The sequence below is a fragment of the Canis lupus genome, chromosome 3, assembly GCF_011100685.1.
Source record: "Canis lupus familiaris isolate Mischka breed German Shepherd chromosome 3, alternate assembly UU_Cfam_GSD_1.0, whole genome shotgun sequence".
NCBI classification, from domain to species: domain Eukaryota; kingdom Metazoa; phylum Chordata; class Mammalia; order Carnivora; family Canidae; genus Canis; species Canis lupus.
This window is the reverse complement of record NC_049224.1, coordinates 4531571-4555053: the sequence shown is the minus strand read 5'-3', so window position 1 is coordinate 4555053 and position 23483 is coordinate 4531571. Positions and strand designations below refer to the sequence as shown.

At 50.4% G+C, this 23483-nt stretch overlaps 1 protein-coding gene across 5 annotated transcripts in view; it reads right to left on the bottom strand.

Annotated features, from left to right (window-relative positions):
• Positions 1-361: 361 nt before the first annotated feature.
• Positions 362-23483, bottom strand: part of EFNA5 (ephrin A5) — a 280106-nt gene continuing 256984 nt past the window's right edge. For 4 of the 5 annotated variants that reach the window (XM_038532172.1, XM_038532174.1, XM_038532173.1 and 1 more), the window contains 3 exons: positions 11012-11077; positions 10505-10585; positions 362-4967 (listed from right to left, as the gene is read on the bottom strand). In XM_038532172.1, the coding sequence (XP_038388100.1) occupies positions 4846-4967; positions 10505-10585; positions 11012-11077 (269 nt within the window). In that variant the 3' untranslated portion in view covers positions 362-4845. The remainder of the gene's footprint in view (positions 4968-10504; positions 10586-11011; positions 11078-23483) is intronic. The other variant, XM_038532176.1, reaches the window with a different exon arrangement.

Sequence of the window (23483 nt, the reverse complement as noted above, 5' to 3'; positions counted from 1 at the left end):
ATCTTGATAGGGTGGAAAGCTACACAAAGTGAAAGAACATAATTTTGCACTTAGCTCTCGTATTTCAGCAGTTTTAGGAGGCAGGGCCTGCTTTAAGGCCCAAATACAGAGATGAGGCTTGAAACTCAAGATTTCCTCATCAGAATAACTGGAAGGTGCCTAGACAACTGGGCCATTTGCTAACCCTGTGTTCTTTGAGCTTCTCAGGCCTTCTCTCGTACGTATATTTTTTCTATCCACAAAGGTTTTTTTTGTTTGTTTATTTTAATCCACAAAGTTTTTGAAAAATCAGCAGAATGTTAAGTAGCCCCTGAAATAAAGGCGTCATGCAAGGAACAAAGAAGTAGAAGGAGGGCTCCAATTAAAATGATGAAAATCTTTAATTTTTATTTAGGTATACTTGTACGGACACGTGTATATACAAATACAGATTGTATGGGTTGGTTTGTGTGTGTGTTTTTTTTTCTTACATTTTTTTTAACGTTTATATAATGTCAGCATTTCAAAACAGCACTCGATGAGTAAGTGCAAAGGAACTGTAAAGCAGGGCAGTACAAGCACAGGACCACACGGAGCTGGACTTCACACCCAGACGCACACACAATGAGTGGCTTCAATGGGGTGTCAAGAGTAAGCATGGAAAGTGGATTTTTGACTCATGGGTAACCTCCAACATGCCAGCATCTATTAAACTGTACAGACAATGGGAGCAAGCCCATTGCAGGGAGATTTGTCTCACGTCCGAGCGGCTCTTGGGCAAATGCATGGAAAAAACTCAGTGATGCCAAACCAGAGACAGACCTGCCCATTCACGGTTCTGATGAAAAAAATAAAACGTGGGAGGAAGGCAAGAGACAAAAATATAAACATAAGAAATAAAAAGGGGGTTGGTGGTAGGCAAACGGAGGGTGCCGGTGAAGGTGGTTTTCAAAAGAAAAACAACTGGCCACAGCTCTGAGAGCAATGAATGGAGGGGGGTTTAAACGGTTTCATTAATTTTGGGGTAAACTGCTAAGAATGGCTGCTGCCGTTGCTAAGGCACCAGAGAAAAACAAAGTCCCTGAAAATCCCCAGGTACCATGCGCCTCTTCCTTTCACAATGGCAGAGGGAAGCAGCCCCCACGTAACCTGCCCTGGGGGGGGGGGGCTTGAAACCCTTCCCGTGCTTGGGCCACTCCTCCTGAGGACAAATGAGCCAGTCTATGGAAACCACCACAAACAGAAAACCAAAGTACAGGACTGGTGGGGAGTTCCCTAGGCCTTTTGAAACCAACACGCGGGGGGAGGAAAACCACCACAGGGCTCCAACATATGGGACTTTGGAAAACACTGAGGATAAAATATGGATCAAAAAAGTCATGTTGTTCCAGCTCCCAAGATGGTGGAGTCTTAGGGCCGGGAGGGCGGTGACCGCACGTGAGTCCTGGATGGAGCGTCTCAGCCACCTGTGACTCTTCTCAGCTACCCACACAGCGGATGTTTCAAAGCCTCGATGCATGTTTTGGATCCTGAAAGACTATTGTTCTCACTTACAAAAGACATAAGAATCAAATTAATACTTTATTATCAAACACTATATACAACAGAGGTCGCTAATAATACAGAATTTAAGGAACGCAGTTTTTTTTTAGTTCATTTTTTTTTTGTTTTTTGTTTTTTTTTGTTTTTTTTTAATGTTTTCTTTCCTCTGCCACCCAAGAAAGTACAGTACAAAAACAATAGTCTAAACTAACACGAACTGTTACCTGGTCTATTAAAGGATACACGGTATCCACTAAACAGACAGATCCTTATTTCCCTGCTTCATGTTGCAAAGCCCTTGGCAACCGGGGGCAAAGGTCGCTGGGGTTTGACTTTACTGGGGCTGAGAGGCAGCTAAGGCGGCCCCTTGACTTTTTTGAGTTGTGTTTTTAAATTAAAAGCTGCTACAAAATTGCATCGACATCCTCCTAAGCCCCCAGAGGGTTGTAACACCACCATAAAAGGCCACCAGCACTTTCTGGACAAGATGAAAACTGTCTGATATACCGATCATGGTCTTGGAAACTCCGTGGCAAGCGTTACCTACGATTATTATCACTTAAAGGTAGAGAAGCACACTGTCTAGTGGGGTGGATAGTCTTGCCTTTTTTTTTTTTTTTTTTTTAAACTTAATTTGTAGTGGCATAATGAAGTAAAGGCGGGCGGGGGGGGGGCGTCTAATTTCACCGTGAAAAATGAAAGACAGTGGCAGAGAGGGCCATGAGTGATTACTTTATCATTTGTTAGAGACAAATGCTACCAAACCACAGAAGTCACCATTTCTATAAATGAAACCAGCACTGCTAATGTAGTTATGACTAACTGGAATCCTTATAGGATCGTTTGATTTCCTTGTGGTTCTAGAACATGCAGTATTATTTTGGTTCCGACTATTGATCCATTTCAGGGAGGCACCCTCCCCCCCTTCCCCCACTCAAATCCCACTGGACCAACAAGCCTGTAACTAGTAATTAAAAAAAAAAAAAAAGTATTACTGGATATCACTGAGAGTACTGAGCACAGAGTTAAAGGAAAAAAAAAAAAAAGAATCCAATGCTGTGAACTTTTGTTCCCGTGAAATGGTGGCTGCCTTCTGTGACAAGACTGTGCCACTCCAGAGAAGTTCCCGGTGTCGGGGGCGGCCGAGTGGCCGGCAAGCCCACTCCCACGGTTCCAAGTGTGAACAGACCCAGCGGTAACATCCATTCCAAAGGAATCAGGTAAGCCCAGATTACATTTCAACATGTGTACAACTCTCCAGGGTGCAAGGACCTTTACAGCTGCCTTTCATTCACACAGGTTTGTTTTGTTTTTTTTCTCCCCTAATTCAGAACTACTCACAATTCGTAGCAAATTCCCATTCATGAAGTATATCCACAATCTGACCCCTCTCCTTTTTCATATAGACATTTTAAGAAACACACACACACACACACATATATATATTTTAAAAAAGCCTCATTTTGCTGGAATGCTTCCAATTTTCTCATATATTACATCATCATTGCATTTATTTATTGGTTTCTTTTGTTCGGTTTTGAAAGGCATGGTTCCTAGTGACGTGTCGTGCAACAGTAAAAAGGCTAGGCTGCTTTTCCGTTGGTCCGACACTTCTCCTGCCTAGGCCTTGGGGTTCAGAGCTTGTGGCAGCCTCACCAGCAGTAGCCCCCACGCTCGGCCGCTGGAAACGGCCCCCGTCGGCCGGGCCAGGACTCCTCAACCAGGGTCACCCTGCGTCTACGCTCCTTCCGCCCCACCCCACAACGAAACAAGATAGCCCCCTAGTCTCTAAATGTATCAAGGGATACCACTTTTTTTTTTCTCACAAGTTTAAATAGGACAAGCATATATACTCACTCTCAGCATAAAGTATATCTAAATAATGTATTTTCTATTCTAGTGGATCTTTAAAAAAATATTTTGTTAAAGTCTTTGGGACTCCATCTTGTTTATCTCCCACAGATAAACACATGTTCCCCCTACGCTTCAGGCTGTGTCAGGAAGGGAAAGAATATAAAATCAACACTTGAACTTTTTTTTTTTATTCCAAACTTTGGAATTTTTTATTCCAAATTTCCCTTTAGCCCTCCCAAGTAGTGCTGACTGACTCTCCTGGTAGCAGGGGCGCGTGTGCGAGCCCCTGTAGCTGTGGAGTGTGGAGCAAAACGTGGGTGCTAGGGTGGGAGTCGGGGAAAGGCCACAGCACACTGGCGCTCCAGCAAAGCCACATCACATCTCCTCTGGCCGCTGACCTCCTCTCCTCGGTACATATTGTCCCCCAGAGGAGCATCCAAAGCTATTCCATTATACACTCATCAACCCTGGCTTGTCAGCCTTGGGGAAGGTCACTTTATTCATAAAAATGCCTCTTTTGAGTTTCTTAAAAAAAAAAAAAAGATTGTAGCACCATGGTGATCTGTATTTAAAGGAAAAAATAAAAAAGAAATCTGCTGTGCATTGCCCAGTCACCAAAAAAAAAAAAAAAAAAAAAAAAATCAGAGGCACTCACACGTACACACCCCCACCAAACCTAGTTGTCTCTGTTTTCACCCTTGCTCTGTGCTAGCATTCCCGCACCCGACCTGCTTTCTAAAAAAGGGAAAAAAAAAAAAAAGGCTTCTTTCACGGAGCACAAGTTTTGCTGTCAAGAATGCTTTAAGACAGTCATGTAAAAAACAAAACAACCCCCCCAAGAACAACAACAACAAAACAAAAAAAACCCCAAAAAACAAGAAGCCCAGTGTCTCAACCTCGGAGAAGCCTGTTCGTTGTCCTACTCCTAGAGGAAAGGGTGTGATCTCGGGTCTCGTCTGAACCCCCCGGACTCGACCTGGTGACCCGAGCCCCGCACGACCATCCCCTGGTCCTGGAGGAGAAGGCTGCGGACCGCGGGGAGAGCAGCCCTGGGCCTGGCCCGTGCTGGCCGCACCTGCCACCACTGCTCCTCGCCACGGGCCTGTCGCCGGGGCTCTTAGGGGAGAGTGCACACGAGCTGACGACCGCTGCTGTCACTATGACAATTTGGCATTTTCATCTGGAGTCCATTTAATTTGGAAGGGATGGGAGAGGGCGGGGCGGGGGGGGGGGCGGGGGAAGCAGCAACCACTTGAGCCCCTGCTGGCCCCCAGTTGTCGCTTAGAATTCAGGCCGAAAGAAAGAAAACAAAAATCTGACATCTGCCCAAAAAAAAAAAAAAAAAAAAAAAAAAAAACCCAAAAAACAAAACCCAAAACCCCAAACCCAATAACCAGTCCCTTCTTAGGATGAGCAGTCAGGTGGGTCTCCGGTGTCCAAGGCCCTGCTGCTCAGGTGGCAGCGGTGGTGCTATAAGGTCAAGAGCACGGCCAGGAGGAAGAGGAGGACGGCCAGGAGGCAGCTGGGGATCCTCGGCGTCTGGGCCGCGTTCTCCCCGCGGGACGGCTCGGCGGACTCGTGCACGGTGTCATCTGTGGGGCACAAAGCACAGGGCCCGGTGAGACCCACAGCCCGGGGGCCCTCCCGCAGCCGCCCTCTGCGGCCGGGCAGGGCCTGGTCGGGCCACCGGTGGCCCTCGGGTCCGCGCCGTCGCTCGGAATTTGCAGCAGACAAGGGAAGAGCGAGAAGAGTGGGCCTGTACAGCGCTGCTGAGGTCAGTCCCCCAGGAGGCCGAGGGGACGAGGCTGTCCACGTCCTGTCACCTGGGGTACACGGCTGGCTTGGCTTTGCCAGGGCACACGCTCGCCCAGAGCTGAGAGCGAGCCCAACGTTCCTCTTCTGCCCAAGAAGCAAGTGGGATTTGGGGGTGCAGGGTGGGTAGTTAGATGGCACGTTAGTGGAGGACAGGCTGCCCGGCCCCCTCTCTTAGCCGTTCCCTAGGGTTAGTGTCGGAGGCCTGGTGGCTGGTTACCTGCGTGCATGTCCAGATAAGAAAAATTAAATGCCGAGACCACATTTTATGTACCTGATACATTTTTCTTGCCCAAACTGCATTTTCGAGGAACTGTACATAATGCCCACCAAACCCACCAAGCGGTGTCTGCTAGTTTGCCTACGACTGGGGACCCGCGATGGCCCTACTTCTGTTAGGGGCCCTGGGACCTCCAGGGCTCAGTTCCTTGAACTTGACTATCTCTATTTTTATCGGGTTGAAGCTTGGCACATAAATTATCGGCGTGGATGCAAATTCTCCTCTACACGCAACGGGATTAAGTGAGGCGTAAACTGCCTTTATGTCTCTGGGACACTCCGGAGGGTCCCACGGGCTGCCTGACTTTGCCGGCCTTCGGGGTCCGCGTGGCCGGCTGGCTGACCTTGGCAACACGGACCGGGGGCTGCCGCCCGTCTGCTCCCTTCCTCCGGCTTAATGCTTTCCAACCACGCGCGCTCATGGGGCCAAGGGCGGGGGTTCACTGGCGGCGTCATGTCAGCACTGGGGTGGCCCTTCCCGTCAAAGCTCAGAGCCCGTCTTGTATTCGCTCAGCGGTCAGTCGGGTGGACACGAGTGAGCCTCCAGGGAGGCTTCTCCATCTCCTGGACCCCAACAGTCGGAGCACCCCGACGAGGCCTGCAAGGCCCACGAGGAGCCCCGGCCTGGACCCCCGAGTCCAAGCTCATTGCTAGCTTCACGCCACACGTCGCAGTGAGAATGCTTGCTTTCTCACTGCACGTCCTCACGCTCCCTATTCTCTGCCCCAAAGTGACCACTCCCTGGGCCGCGGCCCGGCCCCTGCCTCAGGTGGGCACAGGCAGGCGGGTTCTGCTCACCGCACCCACCCGCAGCGTGAGCGGGGCCCTCTGTCTGCTCCAGGGTGAGCTCCCGCCCCCAAGTCGCCCTTTTCCCTTTAGCCTGTCCTTGTGTGGAAGCCGCTGCGTCCCCGTCCCATCTGCTCCCCTCCCCGAAGCAACCCTGGATGGAGTGGCTCTCGGCTCAAAAGACTAGGGGAGGTCAGGAAGCGACAAGGTGACGTTAGACGGACGCAGAGGACAACGCAGAAAGCCCCACATGGTGCCCACTACTTGTGGACTCCTCTCTGATCTTCAGCCTCGCAAATATATCAAATCTGGAGCTACCAGGACTCAGACATCATACCCCGAACAGCCCTGCAATTCAGATCCAAATCACCTTGAGAGCATCAGTATGGTGTCACTCGGAGTAGGAGAGGACTTCAGGTTTAATTCATAAAAACCATGAACCCCGAGGCTTCCAGATTTCATTCTGAAAAAACCGTTATATTTATACACCTGAACTTCCAGTGGCTCTTGGGTTCTCCTCCCTCTTAATTTTACTACCAAATCACCCACTCCCCATCCTTGGAAAGTTTGGATGTGTACTGAGAGCGATCTGGCGCCAATAACCACACACCCAGTGTGAACTGGAAGGAGATCTGTCCCCCTGCCCCCCGCCTTGTCCTTCCAGGGTGCTCAGCAAAGGGCTAGCCATCATTCCAGGCGGCACAAGGCGGGGGCAGTGACTTTGGGGGACACTGAGAGAAGGAAAGCTTTTTTTTTTTTTTTTAAGATTTATAGATTTATTTATTCATGAGAGACAGAGAGAGAGAGAGAGAGAGAGAGGCAGAGACACAGGCAGAGGGAAAAGCAGGCTCCATGCAGGAGCCCGATGCAGGACTCGATCCCAGGACTCCAGGATCACGCCCTGGGCCAAAGGCAGCTGCCCAACTGCTGAGCCCCCCTCAAGCGTCCCAGCTTTTGTTTTTCATACAAGTAAAGCAGGAGGTTCCACGTACTTCTCAGTGTTCTGCTCATGGACGAGGGACGGGGAACCCTCTCCTAAGCACCCGACCCAGTAAGTACTGTCTTGCCTTCAAAGTGGGGGGTGGGGGGAGATCTGTCCCATTAGGGGCAACACAGTTCTCCTCTGCTCTCCGAACCGTACTGCGCCGGGCTCAGGATCCTACAGAGCATCCTTTGACTATAACAGGGCCTGAGTGCTGGAAGATTCCGTGGCCCCTGAGAAGCAAAAATGAGCCGCTGGTGTCCTTTTAAGGTACACCTGAGCAATTTCAGAATTCCCCGGGAAGAGTTCATATGCAAAACCTATCCCAGTGGAAATGACCTCTGACCATCAGACAATTTCTAACACTCACGATGGTACGCGTGGCTCGAGAGAAGGAAACACTCCTCCTCAGAGACCACATCGAGCCTTGCCGCCTGCCTCCAGGATCCCGCAGTACGAGGCTTTCAGTGGTTCAGAGGGAGAGCACCAGCCATGTGCGGGGGGGCATGTTGTGCGGCGTATGTCTGCCCTGACGTCATCCTGTGGCCCTGATGCTAGGAAGCTGGCAGGCAGAGTATGCAGGCAAACGAAACAGACGCATTCCAAGGACAGGTGAGTTAGTACACATCGCCGAGAACATGCAGTGGGGTCCTCTCGGGCCTCCCGGATTCGTCAAGTCTGGTGCACACTCAGCCGCCCACCGTGCTGGTGCAGAGCCCTAAGTTGGCCTCAAGTTTGTCGCGCGAAGACCAGGGACTTGGATTTATTCTTGGATTCCTGCAGCCAGGGATGCTAGCTCAGGCCTGGCTTACTTTTATTAGTACGGATGCTCCCACAAAAGCCCTTAGAGATACAGTCTGGACCTGACTGGACTACGCAGGGGCACCTCCATTTCCACTCCCCGACACAAACACACACACACACACACACACACACACACACCCCACGTTCCATCAGACGTCCCTGCAAACTTCCATCAGTTCTACGTGTGTCGATTTGGGAACCATGGCGGATTTTAAATGCTCAGTGAAAAAGAGCCTATTTCCCCAGGACAGTGAAATATGTTCACGTATGGATGCATCTTAATCGCTTGCACTCTGTCATGAGTTGAATTCAAAGGTAATTTTCCTAAGGCCAGAATAGTCGTCAGGGTCTCTCCCTTGATGACCAGAGAAAAACCTGCAGTCTGTTGTCTCTAAATAGCCTCTCGCTTTCTTGATAGGCAACGGAATTTACCTGGAAAAAAGATTTTTTTTTTGAAAGATATGCCTACCTCCTACCACGATGTGCACCAAAAAATCCTATTTTGGGATGACTTATGTCTACGACATGCCTCACTCTGTCCGTCATTCCACATGTGACTTATTAACAAATCCAATAAAGTAAAGTTCTCTTCATGAGGATCTACGTGTCCACTGACGGTAAGAGAAGCCTACTTTTTCTACTCACTTTGGAACGGCAGTTGAGACATTTGACTGTCAAACCTGGATCAGTCTCTAACTAGTGATGTGGCCCCGGGCAAGCCTCCATTCCCAAGGGGGAGAGCGTAGACCCCGTGGTCCTCAGCAGAGAGCCCATCCGGGGCTCACAGATCCTAGGATGGACCAAATCCTCAAGCTTGGGAGGAGCCTGGGACCTTGAAAAGCCACAGTAATGCTCCCCGATTTCCAGGACACAATGAAAACATCTCCACGTCAAGCACTTATTCCTTGCAACTTTCCAAAGCAGCTAACTGACCCCTGGGGAGCCAAGAAGGCCTCTCAGAGTTTTATTGTTTTTTGTTTTTTTTTAAAGATTTTATTTATTTTTCATGAGAGGCAGAGACACAGGCAGAGGGAGAAGCAGGCTACCCACAAGGAGCCCGATGTGGGACTCGATCCCAGACCCTGGGCTCAGGCCCTGGGCCAAAGGCAGGTGCTCAACCGCTGGGCTACCCAGGCATCCCCTCTGAGCTTTATTGTAGGACACCGACCTTAGGAAAAAAACAGAACGCTTGGCGGGGGGAACCCTAACCCTTCCTGTCACTTGCAATGTGAAAGCTCCTTTACATCCGTCCTGGGGCTCCGCACCTACTCAGGGTAAGTTTCCCTAAGGCTCACCGACTGTGTCCTAGCAGCAACACCCAAAAGATAAAGTGGACTTCACAACCCTTTAATTTTTAGGACCATAAAAAAAGAGAAGTGCTACTATAGATCCACGGGGGAAAATAAAAAGGATTCTGTTCACATAGGTGGGAGGGGGGTAGGGCTCACATCTTTCTGTGACGAAGAGATAATTTTAATTCCCTTAAGTTTGGAGATGGTAGCGGGAGTTGGGGAAGGAAACCGATCAAGATCTCAAGCAGGTAGGGCCAAGAGAGGAAAGCTCAGGAAGGAGGGGGAAAGGGGCATCACGGCACAGTGCTCAGGGCGTGGGATGAGGACCTCCCATCCCTCGGGACCAGTCGAGGTGAGTCTGTGCCCCAAGTGCGTGGTACACAGGGCCGCCTCATCCACAGTCCCTAGAGTGTAAATGAGGAGCGCTTGTGTGGGTCGTAACGTGTGTTCAGCGACGGGAAGGTTCGGGGTGCCTGGAGGGTAGCAGCAGCAAACACTTCATCCTCAATACTTATTTTGCCTCAGCACTCAAGGATCACACTTGGCCAGACAGACTGCCCTACGCACGTGGGAGTAACAAGTGTGCGAATTGGTGGTGTTGGGCAACGTGATCACACTACTCCTGATACCAGCAGCACGCATAATATCTGGGATGTAATAAAGGTCTTTAGGTCAGTGCAAGGATGCATGAGAATGGGGAAAATCACATATGTGGAGCTAGCTGCTGTCTGGGGCGATGGTCCTAATTCTTTTTATCCACAGAATTTGGACGGAACATTAAAAAAAAATTTTTTTTAAGCGCATACGATAGAATTTTTTTTCCTGTCTTCTAGGAAAAACAGATCCATCACTATTCACGGTGATGCACCGGCATGCTCGGAGGGTATGGTAAAAAGCAGTGAGATTTTTAGCATTCTGCTGGGGCTTCTATATTAGGATACTGTATTATATCAAACCCACGTCCAAAAAAAGAAAGGTCATATTTTATCTAACATGCATTAGACAAAGATACTGGAGGAATGAGGTAGAGTATAAGTAATATTAGCATTGCTAGCAATGAGCAAAAGCAGAGCAACTATACCATGCAAACATGCGGAGAAGAAGAAAGGAAAAAAAGTACGGAAGCACCAGAGAGAGATGCATTTGTTAAAAGAGAGTCTCTAAGCATACTAACCTGCTGGTTCTAATGAATTTTCTACTTTGTCGTTAACATCGAAAACACGATCATGAACACCTATAGTTTTCATACAGCTATCTATAACAAAAATAGAGATAACAGCCAAATATGTTAGTGAAGACGCCCTTAAACTCCCATTTCTTTTTTTTTCTTTCTCTCTATTTTCTCCTTTAATTTATGTAGAGACTGTTTTTACAATCAATGGCATGTATCCGACATGCCAATATTGTTCCCATTTGCTGTGCACGTACAACAGTCTAAGAAACAACAAGTTAGCAACTGCTGTGTACTTCAAAAATAAAAGCATCACGAAGGATGATGGGGAAAAAAAAACATGGTGAAAAACTAAACCACGGATGCCGATATACAAAACGGATACCACACACAGGATTTAACAGTTAAAAAAAAAAGAAAAAAAAAAAAGTCGTACCGCGGTGAAACCAGACCACACAAGAAAGCATGCGCAGTGAAGCCACCCTCTGAAGCTCATTCTGGTCAACTTACTTGTCGGTCTCACAAAGACTTTGAGCTTTAGACAGGACCTTCTGCCATTATCTGGGATTGCAGAGGCTGCGGGGAGACAAGAGAGAAAGAGAGGAGAGAGCAACAACAGATTATTCATTTTCAAATGCAAATGGTCTACATGCCATGCCCCCCCCCCAACAACAGGGGCACCCTCTAATTTCTCCCAGAAGTCGAAACAAAACCACTTTTCAGATGGCCAAGGGCCTGCTAGAAGGAGCTACTCCCGGGGCCCTGTCTTTTCAGTACAGTAGAGACGCACGCAAGAATGCTGCTGATCTACAGACAAATACTTGGGATTTTTATTTCAAAGGCTCTTCCATTTAACTTGATCTGTTATCAATTTTCTCAAAAATAAGAAGATAATGCTTGAGGCCTCCGGCCGTCCTGGAGCTGCTCACCGCCACCCCCCCACCCCCCCAGTCTCCTGCAGGAAAAGGGGCCCAAGGTGAAAGTGCTGGCAAAAACCAGTAACAAATAGTTGCAAGGCCAACTTAAACATGACCTATTTTTGCTGGGGGAAAGCAGAGCTTTGTCCGTCCTGAAAGCCCGTCTGTCAGTGCTTTGCAGGTAATTCAATTAGAGGTTTTCCTCAGAGCTTGGCTCCGCAGCCTCGATGCCTAAACCGAGCCCAGCGCCGTCCAGCAGGCTGCTGGAGGACAATATGCCATTGAGAAGGCACCGCGGGGCAACAGGCCATTTGTTCTTAAAAAATGTGCCACAGCCGAGGATGTAAGTGACAAGGAGGGCTTTCGAAAACACAACGTGCTTCAAGTTAGAATTCATTTGAGGAAGAAACTCTTCTCCTGCAGAGGGCAAGACGGTGAACCTTCCCTCTGCATTTGGGAAGACGGTCTCCCCCAGGCCCGTGAGACCCCCACGGTCTCAACCCGTCTCCTGGTGCATTTTGGAAAAATGACGAGAAGGATGGCAAGGGGGGGCTGCACCCTCGGGCCCCCGACGTCTGCTCCAGAAGGTGCAGCCGGACAGCAGTGAGAACTCAGGTGGCTTCTAGGGCGTCGGGAGGTCCTCAGCGACAGACACAGGACCGCTGTCCTTTAGGGTTACCTGTCATACGCCTCGTGGGGCCCAGAACACGGACATGCTTGTGCCTCAAGCTGCACGTTCCCCTAGCTTTAGGGGAATCCAGTCCGGGGAGTCTGGGAGCCGGTGCTGGAGGGTACATGGGGTCACCCCCCCCGGGGGACCCTAGTGTGGCTCCCCGACACCTGCTGAGGCCTCGAGTCCAAGACCAAAGTGGCGGGAGGGAGGATTCGGGCGCCCTCCCCGCTGCCGAGCCATCAGGGTGGGCTACAGCTGGCTCTGCTGGGGGCTCTTGTGAGAACCCCCATCCACAGGCACTTACAGTGACCAGCGTGTGACTTCGGGCACAATGTGCTCACCCTGTGGCTTGACCTGGCAAGTGGCGTCCTCCCCTGGATGCTGACGGCCAAGTTAGAATTGGCGCACATCACAAACACGGGACACATAGGTGACTGCAGTTCATCAGAAAAGCCAGGGTCCCCAAGCTCGCCCCCGGGCCGGGCTTCATGGGCGGCGGTGTGCAAAGGCGCCCCGTGCACGCTCACCCTGCCGACCACTGCTGGGGTGCTCGGCCGAGCCCCCGGAGCCCGGGCCGCGAGAGGCTCGGGCGGCAGCAGGTGTTCAGGTGTGTGAGTGGGGGCGTCGCGGGGGCCTGGACTGCTCCTGCGGCTCGTGCAGCGGGGCCACGGAGCGGCGACCCTGGGACACGTGCAGCGGCTCCCCTCCCAGGCCGAGGGGCGGCCCTGCACACGGTCCTCTGTGAACTCAGGTCGTAAGACAGAAACGTACAGGAACATACAGTGTCCTTAAGTGAAAGGCCCTTCCCTAACCTCATCACTCCCCTCTCCTACCACCAGGAAAGCCGGAGCCTGAGGGTGACCCCCCGTCACCCTGCGGCCTGTCAGCCCCCCTCACCATTAGGAAAACCGAGGAACAAAGAACAACAACACGTAGTGCTGAGCGCCCCGCGCAGGTGACAGCAAAGGCGCTGCGCTCAGGGCCACTCTCAACCCGACGGCAGCCTGCGCGAGGGGCGCCGGGCCCGGCCGACCGCGTCCCCCCGTTTCTCACACTGACCAACACAAACCGGAAAGCATCAGAACTTCTCACGTAAGGTTTGAAAAGGTTAAGAGAGTCCGGCTTTATTCCGTGTCATGTCCCTGGTTCCTGAACCCCAGGCCCGCCGGGTGACACAGGCGGGGACCGACGCCCTTCTACTGTGGGCCGAGACACTTCTTAGGACCGGGAGACAGAAGGACACCCGAGAAGCGCTTTGCCCATCACAAGTACCCCAAACGGCACTGGCCCGAGCGCTGCGAACGGCAAGAGCAGAGGAATCGAAGGACCAAACGGTCACACCAGGGAAGTTGCAAAGAAAGTCCTCCCGGGAGCGGTTCTGAGCAAAAAAGAGCCGCACGGCAGAGGGGACCCGAGGCACAGCGGCCAACACGACTACTTAAAGCCCCTCTTACCACTTCTTATGCTGCTTTCCTTAGAAAATCAATAGGCAACATTTGACAACTGGCAATAATTACCGACCGCTTCATCCATCCATTCAAATGCTTTTTTTCTGATTTTTAAAATATTTTATTTATTCATGAGAGACAGAGAGAGAGAGAGAGAGGCAGAGGCACAGGCAGAGGGAGAAGCAGGCTCCCTGTAGGGAGCCCGACGCGGGACTCGATCTCAGGACCCCGGGGTCATGAGCTGAGCCCAAGGCAGAGGCTCAACCGCTGAGCCCCGCACCCCCATTCAAATGCTTTAAAATTCCTCCTATGCGCTGGCTTCCCTGTTGGGTACGAGGTAGAAAGGTGTGTCGGGCACCCTGCTCCCGTCCTGTGCCGTGCAGCTGGGGCCGTGACCGTGAGCCGCAGGGGGGTGGGTGCGAGAACCGAGGTCTGCAGGTATTGCCAGCAGGGCCCTGGGCATGGCCTTAGCTTGGAGGGAAGGGGGCTGGTGCAGACGTGCGCCTCCGAGGGAGTATTATCCAGGCTTTCCGGAGCCCGCAGAAGCCAAATCAACAGCAACTGGGACAACAGAAGGAGAACATCTCCTCCCTAAGTCCCCACGTTGGAGCTTGCACAACCAAGAAGCAGCATTCACGCAACAGGGGAAGAAACCCTAGACTCGGAACTCTTCCCATAAGCACGCGGGGATTTTCTACCAGAATCTGTCCAGGTTAACAGGTGAATTGCAACTCCTGTCTCAAACGTTGTGTGTCATAGTCCAAATCCACAGCCCCTTAGTAATTTTTTTTTTCTGCTGAAAAATGTACATTTGGAGTCCGGAAGCTGGGAGGAGGGGTATGGGACCATTAACACAAGGACAACCTCCCATTCCGTGACCTTAATAGCAACTTGATAAATCAAACCACAGGGTCCCCTCCCCCTAATGATGTGCAAAGTGCCAATGAGAACCTCACAACACTTAATGAAACGCAACCTGAGGGCCCCCTGGTCCCCTGTGTTCAGCTAATAAGGCCCCGAGGGCTGCTCATCTTCACTCCGCCCCATGACCTCGGGCGCCCCGACTGCAGCCTTTCCTGAGAACCTGTTTCCTCGGTCCCCTGGGCACTGGGTAGGCTCAGCTCAGCACTTACCAGCCAGTCTGCTGCTACATCAGAGGGAGCACATTCAGGCCCCCCAAGTCAGCACCTCCACAAGCTGTGCTGGGCGTGGGAGACAGACGCCATCCCCGTGTCCCTACTCGCTACAGGCTTGTCAGCTGGCGTGGCGAGAGCATGATGGCATCCTGCTTTTGACAGGTGGCCTCTGGCCCGGCTCCCATGACCCTCCTCGCTCACCTGGGAGGGGCTGGACCTGGTTTTTTGCTTCTGATGAGCAGAATACAGATAATGTGAAAGGACTGTCACTTGTGTTGCTGCTGCTGCTGCAAAAGGCCGGCCTCCTTCTCCTGCTCAGGGAGCAAGTGCCACGGCACGAGACCGTCACCGTGGGGGCCAGTGGCAAGGAGCCCGGGGAGGCTTGCAGCCGAGCATGCAAGGAGCTGACCCGGCCAACCATCCGGTGAGTGAGCTAGAAGGTGGATCCTCAGCCCAGCCTTTAAAGGGCCGTCACCCTGTGGGGCCCAGAGGACCCAGCCACGTTACCCCCAGGTCCCTGACCGGATCACGGACACTGTGGATGCTGTCTTGGCCCCTAATTTAGGGGTTCTTTGTAATCCACCAGCTGAATGATACGACGCTGTAGAAAGGCACCTCTGTGCCACCAAAGGCCTCCCCGCAGCCGACCTGAAGGAGACCTGAAAACTAAGGTGCTGGGGCCTGCTCTCCGCAGGAGCCCTGCCCTGCCCTGGCCCCTGGTCCCTGCCCCGGTCCCGGGGCGGCTCCTCCCTGGTCTGCTGCTGTGTCCACACAGCGGGTCCCTTGCTGGTTTACTTTTCAAGCCACTGTTGTAAGTGCACCTACAACAGGCGTCAAAGAGAAGCATTATCAACTGCTGCTGCAAACACACTCCAAGACGTATCTATGTGTCTTCACTCCAGCACTTAAAAACGCTTTTTTTTTTTTTCCGCTACTGCAGCCAACCCATGTTGTTCTGTGTGCTTATCACGATGTCTCCCTTCAACTCCACATTGCTGGGGGACCTTAAATGAGCTCTGATAGAAAAATGTTAACTTGAATGGTAAGACGGAAAGCCCTTCCTCACCCTGGAGAACCGGGAGGTAAAGGTGAGCTTTAAAACACGTGAAATAAAAGGACTGTCATAATAAGTCAAAACTTCTCTCCGCATGGAAAAGCTTGGATCAGGGCAGCCCGGGGGGCTCAGCGGTTGAGCACCTGCCTTCGGCCTAGGGCGTGACCCCGGGGTCCCGGGATCGAGTCCTGCATTGGGCTCCCTGCATGGAGCCTGCTTCTCCCTCTGCTTCTCTCTCTCTCTGTGTCTCTCATGAATAAATAAATAAATCTTAAAAAAAAAAAAACGAAAGAAAAGCTTGGATCAGTTATGCACAGGCTGTTACGTCAAATGCCAACCCTGAGATTTGAAGCCACTCAGAAGCCATCAAGGCAGCCAACGTCCAGACAAGCGGCAGGTGCAGCGCTAACCTCGTATTTCTTTCTCCACCCTTTTAAGCCCAGTAACCGCCCTCCTCGGCCAACCTTAACATCTCTGCCGAACCTTATTCATCCCCACATCTCAATTCCAGAAGCCAAGATCCTTCTCCCGTTACCGTGTCCCCTTGCCGGTCTGGGTACTCGGAGAAGTTTTATTTTTAAGAAGAGTCAGCCACTCTCTTCTTCCTTTTAAAGCAATGAGTGTGTGTGGGAGCATTTAAAATGCAGTTTTCCATTCTGTCTGCCACAGGCAGTATTTCTCGATTTGTGCAAGTCAAAAAAAAACAGGCTATTTGTTGTTGGCGGGGCCCAACCTCTCCTCTGCAGGTTTGCAGGTAGTTGGACGCACAGCACCGGTGTATGCGAGGCAGACGGGCAAAGGATTCGTGTTCCTTTCAGGGTAGATGCTTGAGAAGCAAAGCCCGTCTCAAGACACGGCACTGCTGAAAATGAATCCGAGGACGCAAGGGATCAAAATCCATTCTGTCCATGTGGGCGGAGGGTGGGGAACAGAAGAAGTGGTGGGTATAGGATAGAGATTAACCAAAGCCATATGGACGTCTTGGAAAATGGTTACCAGACCCACAGGAAAAAAAAAAAAAGTCTTAAAAGCGAGGCCTCTTGTTAGGCAAGAATATCCCAGCAACAATTTGCAACTGGCCATCTGCCCCTTCTTGAAGAGCAGCACGACACCTAATTTTCACATTAAGAACCGCAGGACCCCTAGTGACGGGATGCATCCCCCCCCACCCCCACACACACCCCTTTGGAGACTGAAGCTCCTGCGTTTGAATAACCTGCTCCTGGCCCCAGGCTTTTTAAACTTCTGTCCTAAGAGCAACCACACCTGCCCACACGTTTCATCCTTAACATCCTTAACTTCATCCTTAACATCCTTAACTTCAGTCACTGGCAGGTTAAGGTCAAAGCCGCAGAGGCAACACTTGGCAAAGAGGTTACCCAGTTAAGGTAGGAGGCCCGAGGAAACAGACCATCCCGTAAATACTGGGTTCCCCGGTGGGGCCCTGGGGACTCTCTTAAAACAACAACTAGGAAAGGAAGAGGGGGGTTTCCCACCGCAGAACCAGCTCCTGTCCTCCATGAGCTAAACACTTGGGTTTCAACACCAGGGAACTGTAACAGGGACAAATAATTAGAGTAAAGTTCAGGGAGAGGGAAGTAAAATTAGTTCCAGCTGTGCAGCCGCAGACAAAAGAGAGGAGGAGGAGGCACCACCCATCACACCCACGGCTCCCCCTCTGCGGGCTCTCTGCCCCCTCAGGCACCATTCTCACTGCAAATACTAACTTAAGTATTATTTAAATTCCAGGAGCCAAGCCTCAGTAGATCAATTATTATTTTCTTTTTGTTAGCAACCTCAAACAAATGGCTGAGGACAAGTTTCCTTCCACTGATTTCTAGGAAAACAAATAGGACGTTATCCTGCTTTTGTACACATTTATTTAGAGCGCGGGCAAACTTCTCCTTGCTTTTCAAAGCTCAGCGACAACAACTTTGTTCCTGCTGCTCCTTCGAGAGGACATGACTTGTTCCATATACTCTGGGATCCATTAAGGCATGACCAAAAAAGTAATCTGGGTTTCAGAGATTGCTTTCCAAAGCATCCTCTACGTGGGACTCGATCCTAGGACCCGGCGATCACGTCCTGGGCCGAAGGCAGACACCAAACCGCTGGGCCACCCAGGGATCCCGTCTACTTCTTTTTAAGAAAAAAAAATGGTCAGTCCAAATTTATCTCCTTCCATGATGCGACTGGAAAAAATCCAGTCTGCAGAGGCCCAGAAAGCAAGATAATATTTAGAGAGCATATTACCTGTGAATTATATTTGTGTTTAGGGTTTTGAGTTTCTTTTTATTATTAAAAAAAAAAAAAACTATTTTAAAGTTTCTCATTGGATATTTTACATCAAAAAAAAAATCAACGGACAGGAAAAGTAAATTTCCTATTATCACCTGTGTTAGGACTATTTTCTGAGGCCCAGACTTGCCTGAGGCCGCCCTACTGAGGTCACCGAGGTCAGATAGCTGTTCTTCTCTCGTTGGTGGCGATTTCGGTGTATTTTGCTTTCTGTACCAGATAAGGACAATCTAACCAAAGAAAACCTGTGCACAGTGATTCACTTACAAAAACTCTTCTTCAGCTCGAAGCCACATAATAGAGGTCCCCCCAGAAGAACAAAACCCCACGGCGCCGGATGAAGGCAGAGGGTCGCAGAGGACCCTAGGGCGGTGCTGCCCACGGGCTCGGTGCGGCCGGTCTTTCCCCCACCGGGGCGCGGGGAGCCCCAGGCCGCCGCCGCCAGCAGCAGGTGCAGGGCGCGTCCCTAAGGATGGAGGCCGCGCGTCCACGGGCACGGGAGCCCGGGGTGGCCGCCCCGGCGCCTGCAGCCACGGAGCTCGGGCATCCGCACCCTCCTCGGGGTCGGGGTCCGGGGTCCGTGGGTCCTCCCGCCGCGCCCCGCAGCTTCGAGACCCGCCGCTGCTCGTCCGCAGACCCACGGCGGGCGCCGCCCCCGCCGCCTCGCCCGCTGCCCCCGCCGCCTGGTGCACCTGCGTCCTGGTGCACCATCTCCTCTTGCACCCGCCCCCTCGTGCACCGTTGACCCCAGCGGCGGGCACTGCGCGGGGTCAGGCCGGGTCACAGACGGGCGTGTCCAGGGCTGCTTTACATCTTCTAAGTTGAAAATATTCTTTATTTCTTCTTTTCTGAGAGACGGGCAGAGACGCAGGCATTGGGAGAAGCAGGGTCCCCGCTTCTGGGGAGCCCCATCCGGGGGACCCCCCCGCCGTTCTCAGTCCTTAGGAGCACCGGCGGACAGGTGCGGCCTTCGCCCGCAGCCCGGTGAGGGACGCCGCCCCCCCCCCCAAAAAAAGCGCGGTGGCACGGGGAGGCCAAGGGCGGGGGCCAAGGTCAGGGCCCAGGAAGGCGGGGGGTGGGGGGTGGGAATGGGCCTGGTCGGCGCAGCCCATCCTGGGGGCAGGGGCCCCGGGAAACTCCTGTTCCGTCTGCAGAAGCTACACTCGGGGTGCCGGGAGGGGGGAGGGGGGAGGGGGCTCAGTCTGCCGTGCACCTGCCTTCCACCCAGGTCATGACCCGGGCCTGGGATCGAGGCTGCCCTCAGGCCCTGCTGCCTCCGACCCCCCACGCACCCACGTGCTCTCTCTCAAATAAATAAAGTGCCCCCCTCCAATAAAAGGCTGAATCCCACCGAGGAGGCAGTCCTCCAGGTACCAGGGCTGCACACCGCAGGCCACACCATAGATGCTTCCTCGGGGATGGCTGTAGTGCTGACAGAGTGAAGACGCCAAAGCTAATGGCCAGGGAGGGAATAAACTTTCATCCACATTAACTGGCCAGTCCCAACAATATCCCCTCCCAGCACCTCCCAGCCTCCCTTTTCTCATATGACCTTTTCCCCTGCCTCTCAAAAGCCCAGCCCTCCGGGGCCACCTGGGGTACAGTTCCCCATTCCTGCAACACAGAAACCCTCTTCTGGGTTCTCACAAGGATCCATGCCTCTCAGGTAAGACACAGCAGGTACACACCATCCTGTTCTGACAGCAGCTGTCACACGCCATCCCGGCCCCTGGAACCGAGAGGTCCCTGCAGGCAGGAGCACTGCTGGGCTCCCAGGGCCCGTTGTCAACTGCCTTGTTCATAACATGTGTTCCATACAGATCTGGAGAAGGGGTCTAGAGGCACCAGAAACCGGCGGAGCCGTTGAAATGTGAATGAAAACTCAGGATTAGGATCAAAAAGAAAACGGAGAAGAGGGGGGTGTCAAGGAAATAAAAAAAAAAAAAAAATCCCCTTTCCTGGGAGGCTCCTTTCCCATCTCTGCGGGCTGCTTCTTATGCAAGGATCTTGGAAACTGTGACCCAGGGCTCAGAACCCGGGGAGACATACAAAATCCAAGTGGGTAGGATTGTGTCTGCAGGCGTGTGGGCCAAGAGAGAAGACGCAAACGGAAGGAGCGTCCACAGACTATGGTCTCGTGATCACTCTTTGTGGGGGTTGCAGGCCCCACCAGGAAACAGGAGAATAAAGGCGGAGTGATGCAAGAATCCGGTGGCCTCAGGCTCTTGTAAGGAGAGGTGACACCGGGAGGCTGTAATCAGAGCTGAACGGGAAGCCATCCTCGCTGAACTCCAGTCACTAAGAAGCTTGGCCACTTAGGGTCCCGCCGACGCTGAAGGAGAACGGAGTCCCAGAACCGTGTGAAGGGGTGTAGCTGCAGTTTATTAAGGCGCAGCTGCGTTTAAAAACGAAGTACAGGCATTTTTTAAGAGAATCAGAACCCTACGGCTAGTGTTTTTTTTTTTTGTGTTAAAGCCCCTGAGAATGTGGAACCTTAGTGCTTTCAAAGCGTATGACAACTTTGGCCAGTTCAGAGTAACTGGTCAGACATGGAATTTCCATTTAAGATACGTAATGGACCAGATGATCTAGACTTTTTTTTTTTTTTTTTTGACTAAGTGACATCTGGGTTTACATACGCTTTTAAAACATTTATCAGAATTACAACATATTTTTCATTTTAAATTATTATAAGAATTACTTAAATACTTGGGAAGGTTTTACTGTCAAACCCTTTACGTACTTAAAAAAGGGAAGTTATCCTGATGAGCCCTGGCTGACTAATGGGTGGGATCGCTGAGTCATTATGAGGCACACCTGAGACTAACAGGACCCTGGTCGTCATACTTTAATTGAAAATAAATAAAAAGAGAATATGTTACATCTTTAATGGTTAGAGGAGTTTAATGGACCAAATTTGTCATTGGAGCCCAATATTTAAATTTCCTAGTCTCGTAGAATAATAAGATGGATAAACTAACTTGAGTAGGCTAAATCTGAAATTTTAACGTTTTTTTTTTTCGAATTATTTATTTCAGTAAAGTTAAATATCCAATTTAAAATCCAAACTAACCCTTTACATAGCCTTTCCTGGGGACATAAACTATCCTCTGTGCACCCAAACTTCACCCTCGATACTTCCTTCTAGGCCATGGGTCAAATGCTGCCTCCCCAGGGACGCCTTCTAGGGTCACCCAACTCCAGGGTCACTCCTCTCTGTTTCTGTCACCCCATCTAGCTCCTTTTGTAGGTCCTCGTGTAACTGGGAATTAGAGATCTGTGTGCTTCCCGCATCATTGTCTATCTCCCAATTAAACTGTAAAGTTCTGGAAGCAGTAACCATTTTTTTTTTTTTTTTAATACACTCCAGTGTTTCCAAAACCTAATGTAGTGCTTGGTACAAAGGACGCACACAGTTATTTTTGAAGGAATGAATGAGTGAACAAAGTAGAAACCAAATAAGCCAGAAAATACTCAGGTCGATATATTACAAAAAAAAACCCAACAGGACCAGGGTGTTCTTGCAACCCGAGATCTTCACAGATTGATTGGCTATGTTTTTCACTCTGTGAATATTACTTTTATATTTCGCCTTGCAAAATACAGAGCAATTTCATAGCTAGATGAAAACCCTGTCCGGTTTATTGCCAAGGCAAACTTTTTGAGAGATTTGTTTACTATTTGATTTGCCAGAAACCCTAGGTTAGCAAACAGATAATGCGCAGATGGTACCAAGCTGTATAATAAAAAGTTTGATAAATCACAATTATAACTCCAACATGAAGTATATTAAATAAATCAGGGCTGTATTTTTTTTTTCATATTTTTTCTCTATTTGAAAAGCACACAGAATGGAGAAAAGGATTACTATACTTCAAAATACATCCCTATTTCTTAAGAAATCTGTGAAGCCAGCACATAAATACAAGCATTCTATCCACTAGCTATGATATTAATACCAGCGTGCTATTTAAGTTTTAAGGAATCATTTACATTTTGATGCTGACTCTACATGTCATATAAATAGGAAGATTTTTTTTTTTTTTGTATAGCTTAGCATCTTGGGCAAAAATTTCTATTTTTCTTCTGCTTAGTGGAAGGAAAAAGTATGTACTCTGGGGTCAACTTATCTTTTTAATCTAAGAGGTCTCAGCTGAAATTGACTTTGAAGTTTGCTAATTACAAAACTCAACAGGGGTTTTCCCTTATTTGGTATAACTCATATTTCTATTCATTAACCCCAGCTTTAAAAAAAGATTGGAAAATCTGAACAGAAACAACTCAGAAGTTTGAAGAGTAGCCTCTCCCCTGTGATACCTTTGGATACGTCTAGTGCAAACTTCCCCTCATCCGATCTAATTACAGATCTTTTGTGGTTGTGGAAGGGGCACGTGGGAGGTTATACTCATGTATTTCCAGTTTCCTCACCACACAGTGCTGCGGGGAGGAGGGAAATCAGTGGATTTTTTTTTTCTCCCCATTCCATACCTTGGGAAAATTTATGTCTACCTGAGTTATGAGAAAACCGGGGTTCTGACGGGCAATCCTGCTAGCTGCTTTTCGTGGGGCCAAGCCACTGGGTTCAGATGCTTTCATTCTGGTAAAAAGATCATTACCAGGCGGCTCCGGGGAAGTTGGCCCTCCTGTAAGTGCGCTCCTTTGTTATGAATATGGAACAGATGGAGCCAAATCTATCTGCTCCGTAGGAACAAAAACACTTACAACCCAGCTCTCTCTATTAAAGACTCTACTTAGCTCCTTTATACCACTGGCTTTCTGTGCACTGCTGTGAGGTTTTGACTTTATAGAAAAAGGCACTTCATAAAAGCAACAGTTCTTACTCTTAAACCAAAGTGGCCTAAGAACTAAAGAAGATGAATACATGGTTTCACCCACAGGACTCCTTGGAGATATGCAGATATTCAATTAGGGGTGTGTGTGTGTGTGTGTGTGTGTGTGTGTGTGTGTGTGAGGGGGGGGAAGAAGACTGTTCAGTTCTGGTAAATGTCTGCTTTGAAACAACATGAAAATATAAAGGAGAGCGATGAAGATGTCATGTTTCTCATTACGAGGATGGCATCTAATTGCTCCCGCGTAATAAAATGCCAGGATTTAATTTTGTGTATATGTCTGTGGGGCCAGCGAGGACTGTCTCCAACGAGAAATATGACGATGCACAACACAATCACGCAGGTAAATATAATTAGTAATTAGGACCTCACTACAACACAAAGGCTAACGGACGCTTCCTCGCACGGAGACACCATCAGGGACCCATTCAGGGTCCGGCCAACGGGCCTCCGTGATCTGAAAGTGGGGAACCCACGGGTGACGCTAGTGCAGGTGCTTCTGGGTCGCGCCACCGCCACCGTGGGGCTGAAAGGCACGACCGAAGGCCAGAGCTGCCCGGTGCCCTCACCGAGGCCTGGGTGTACACGGGCAGGCAGGGGGTGGGG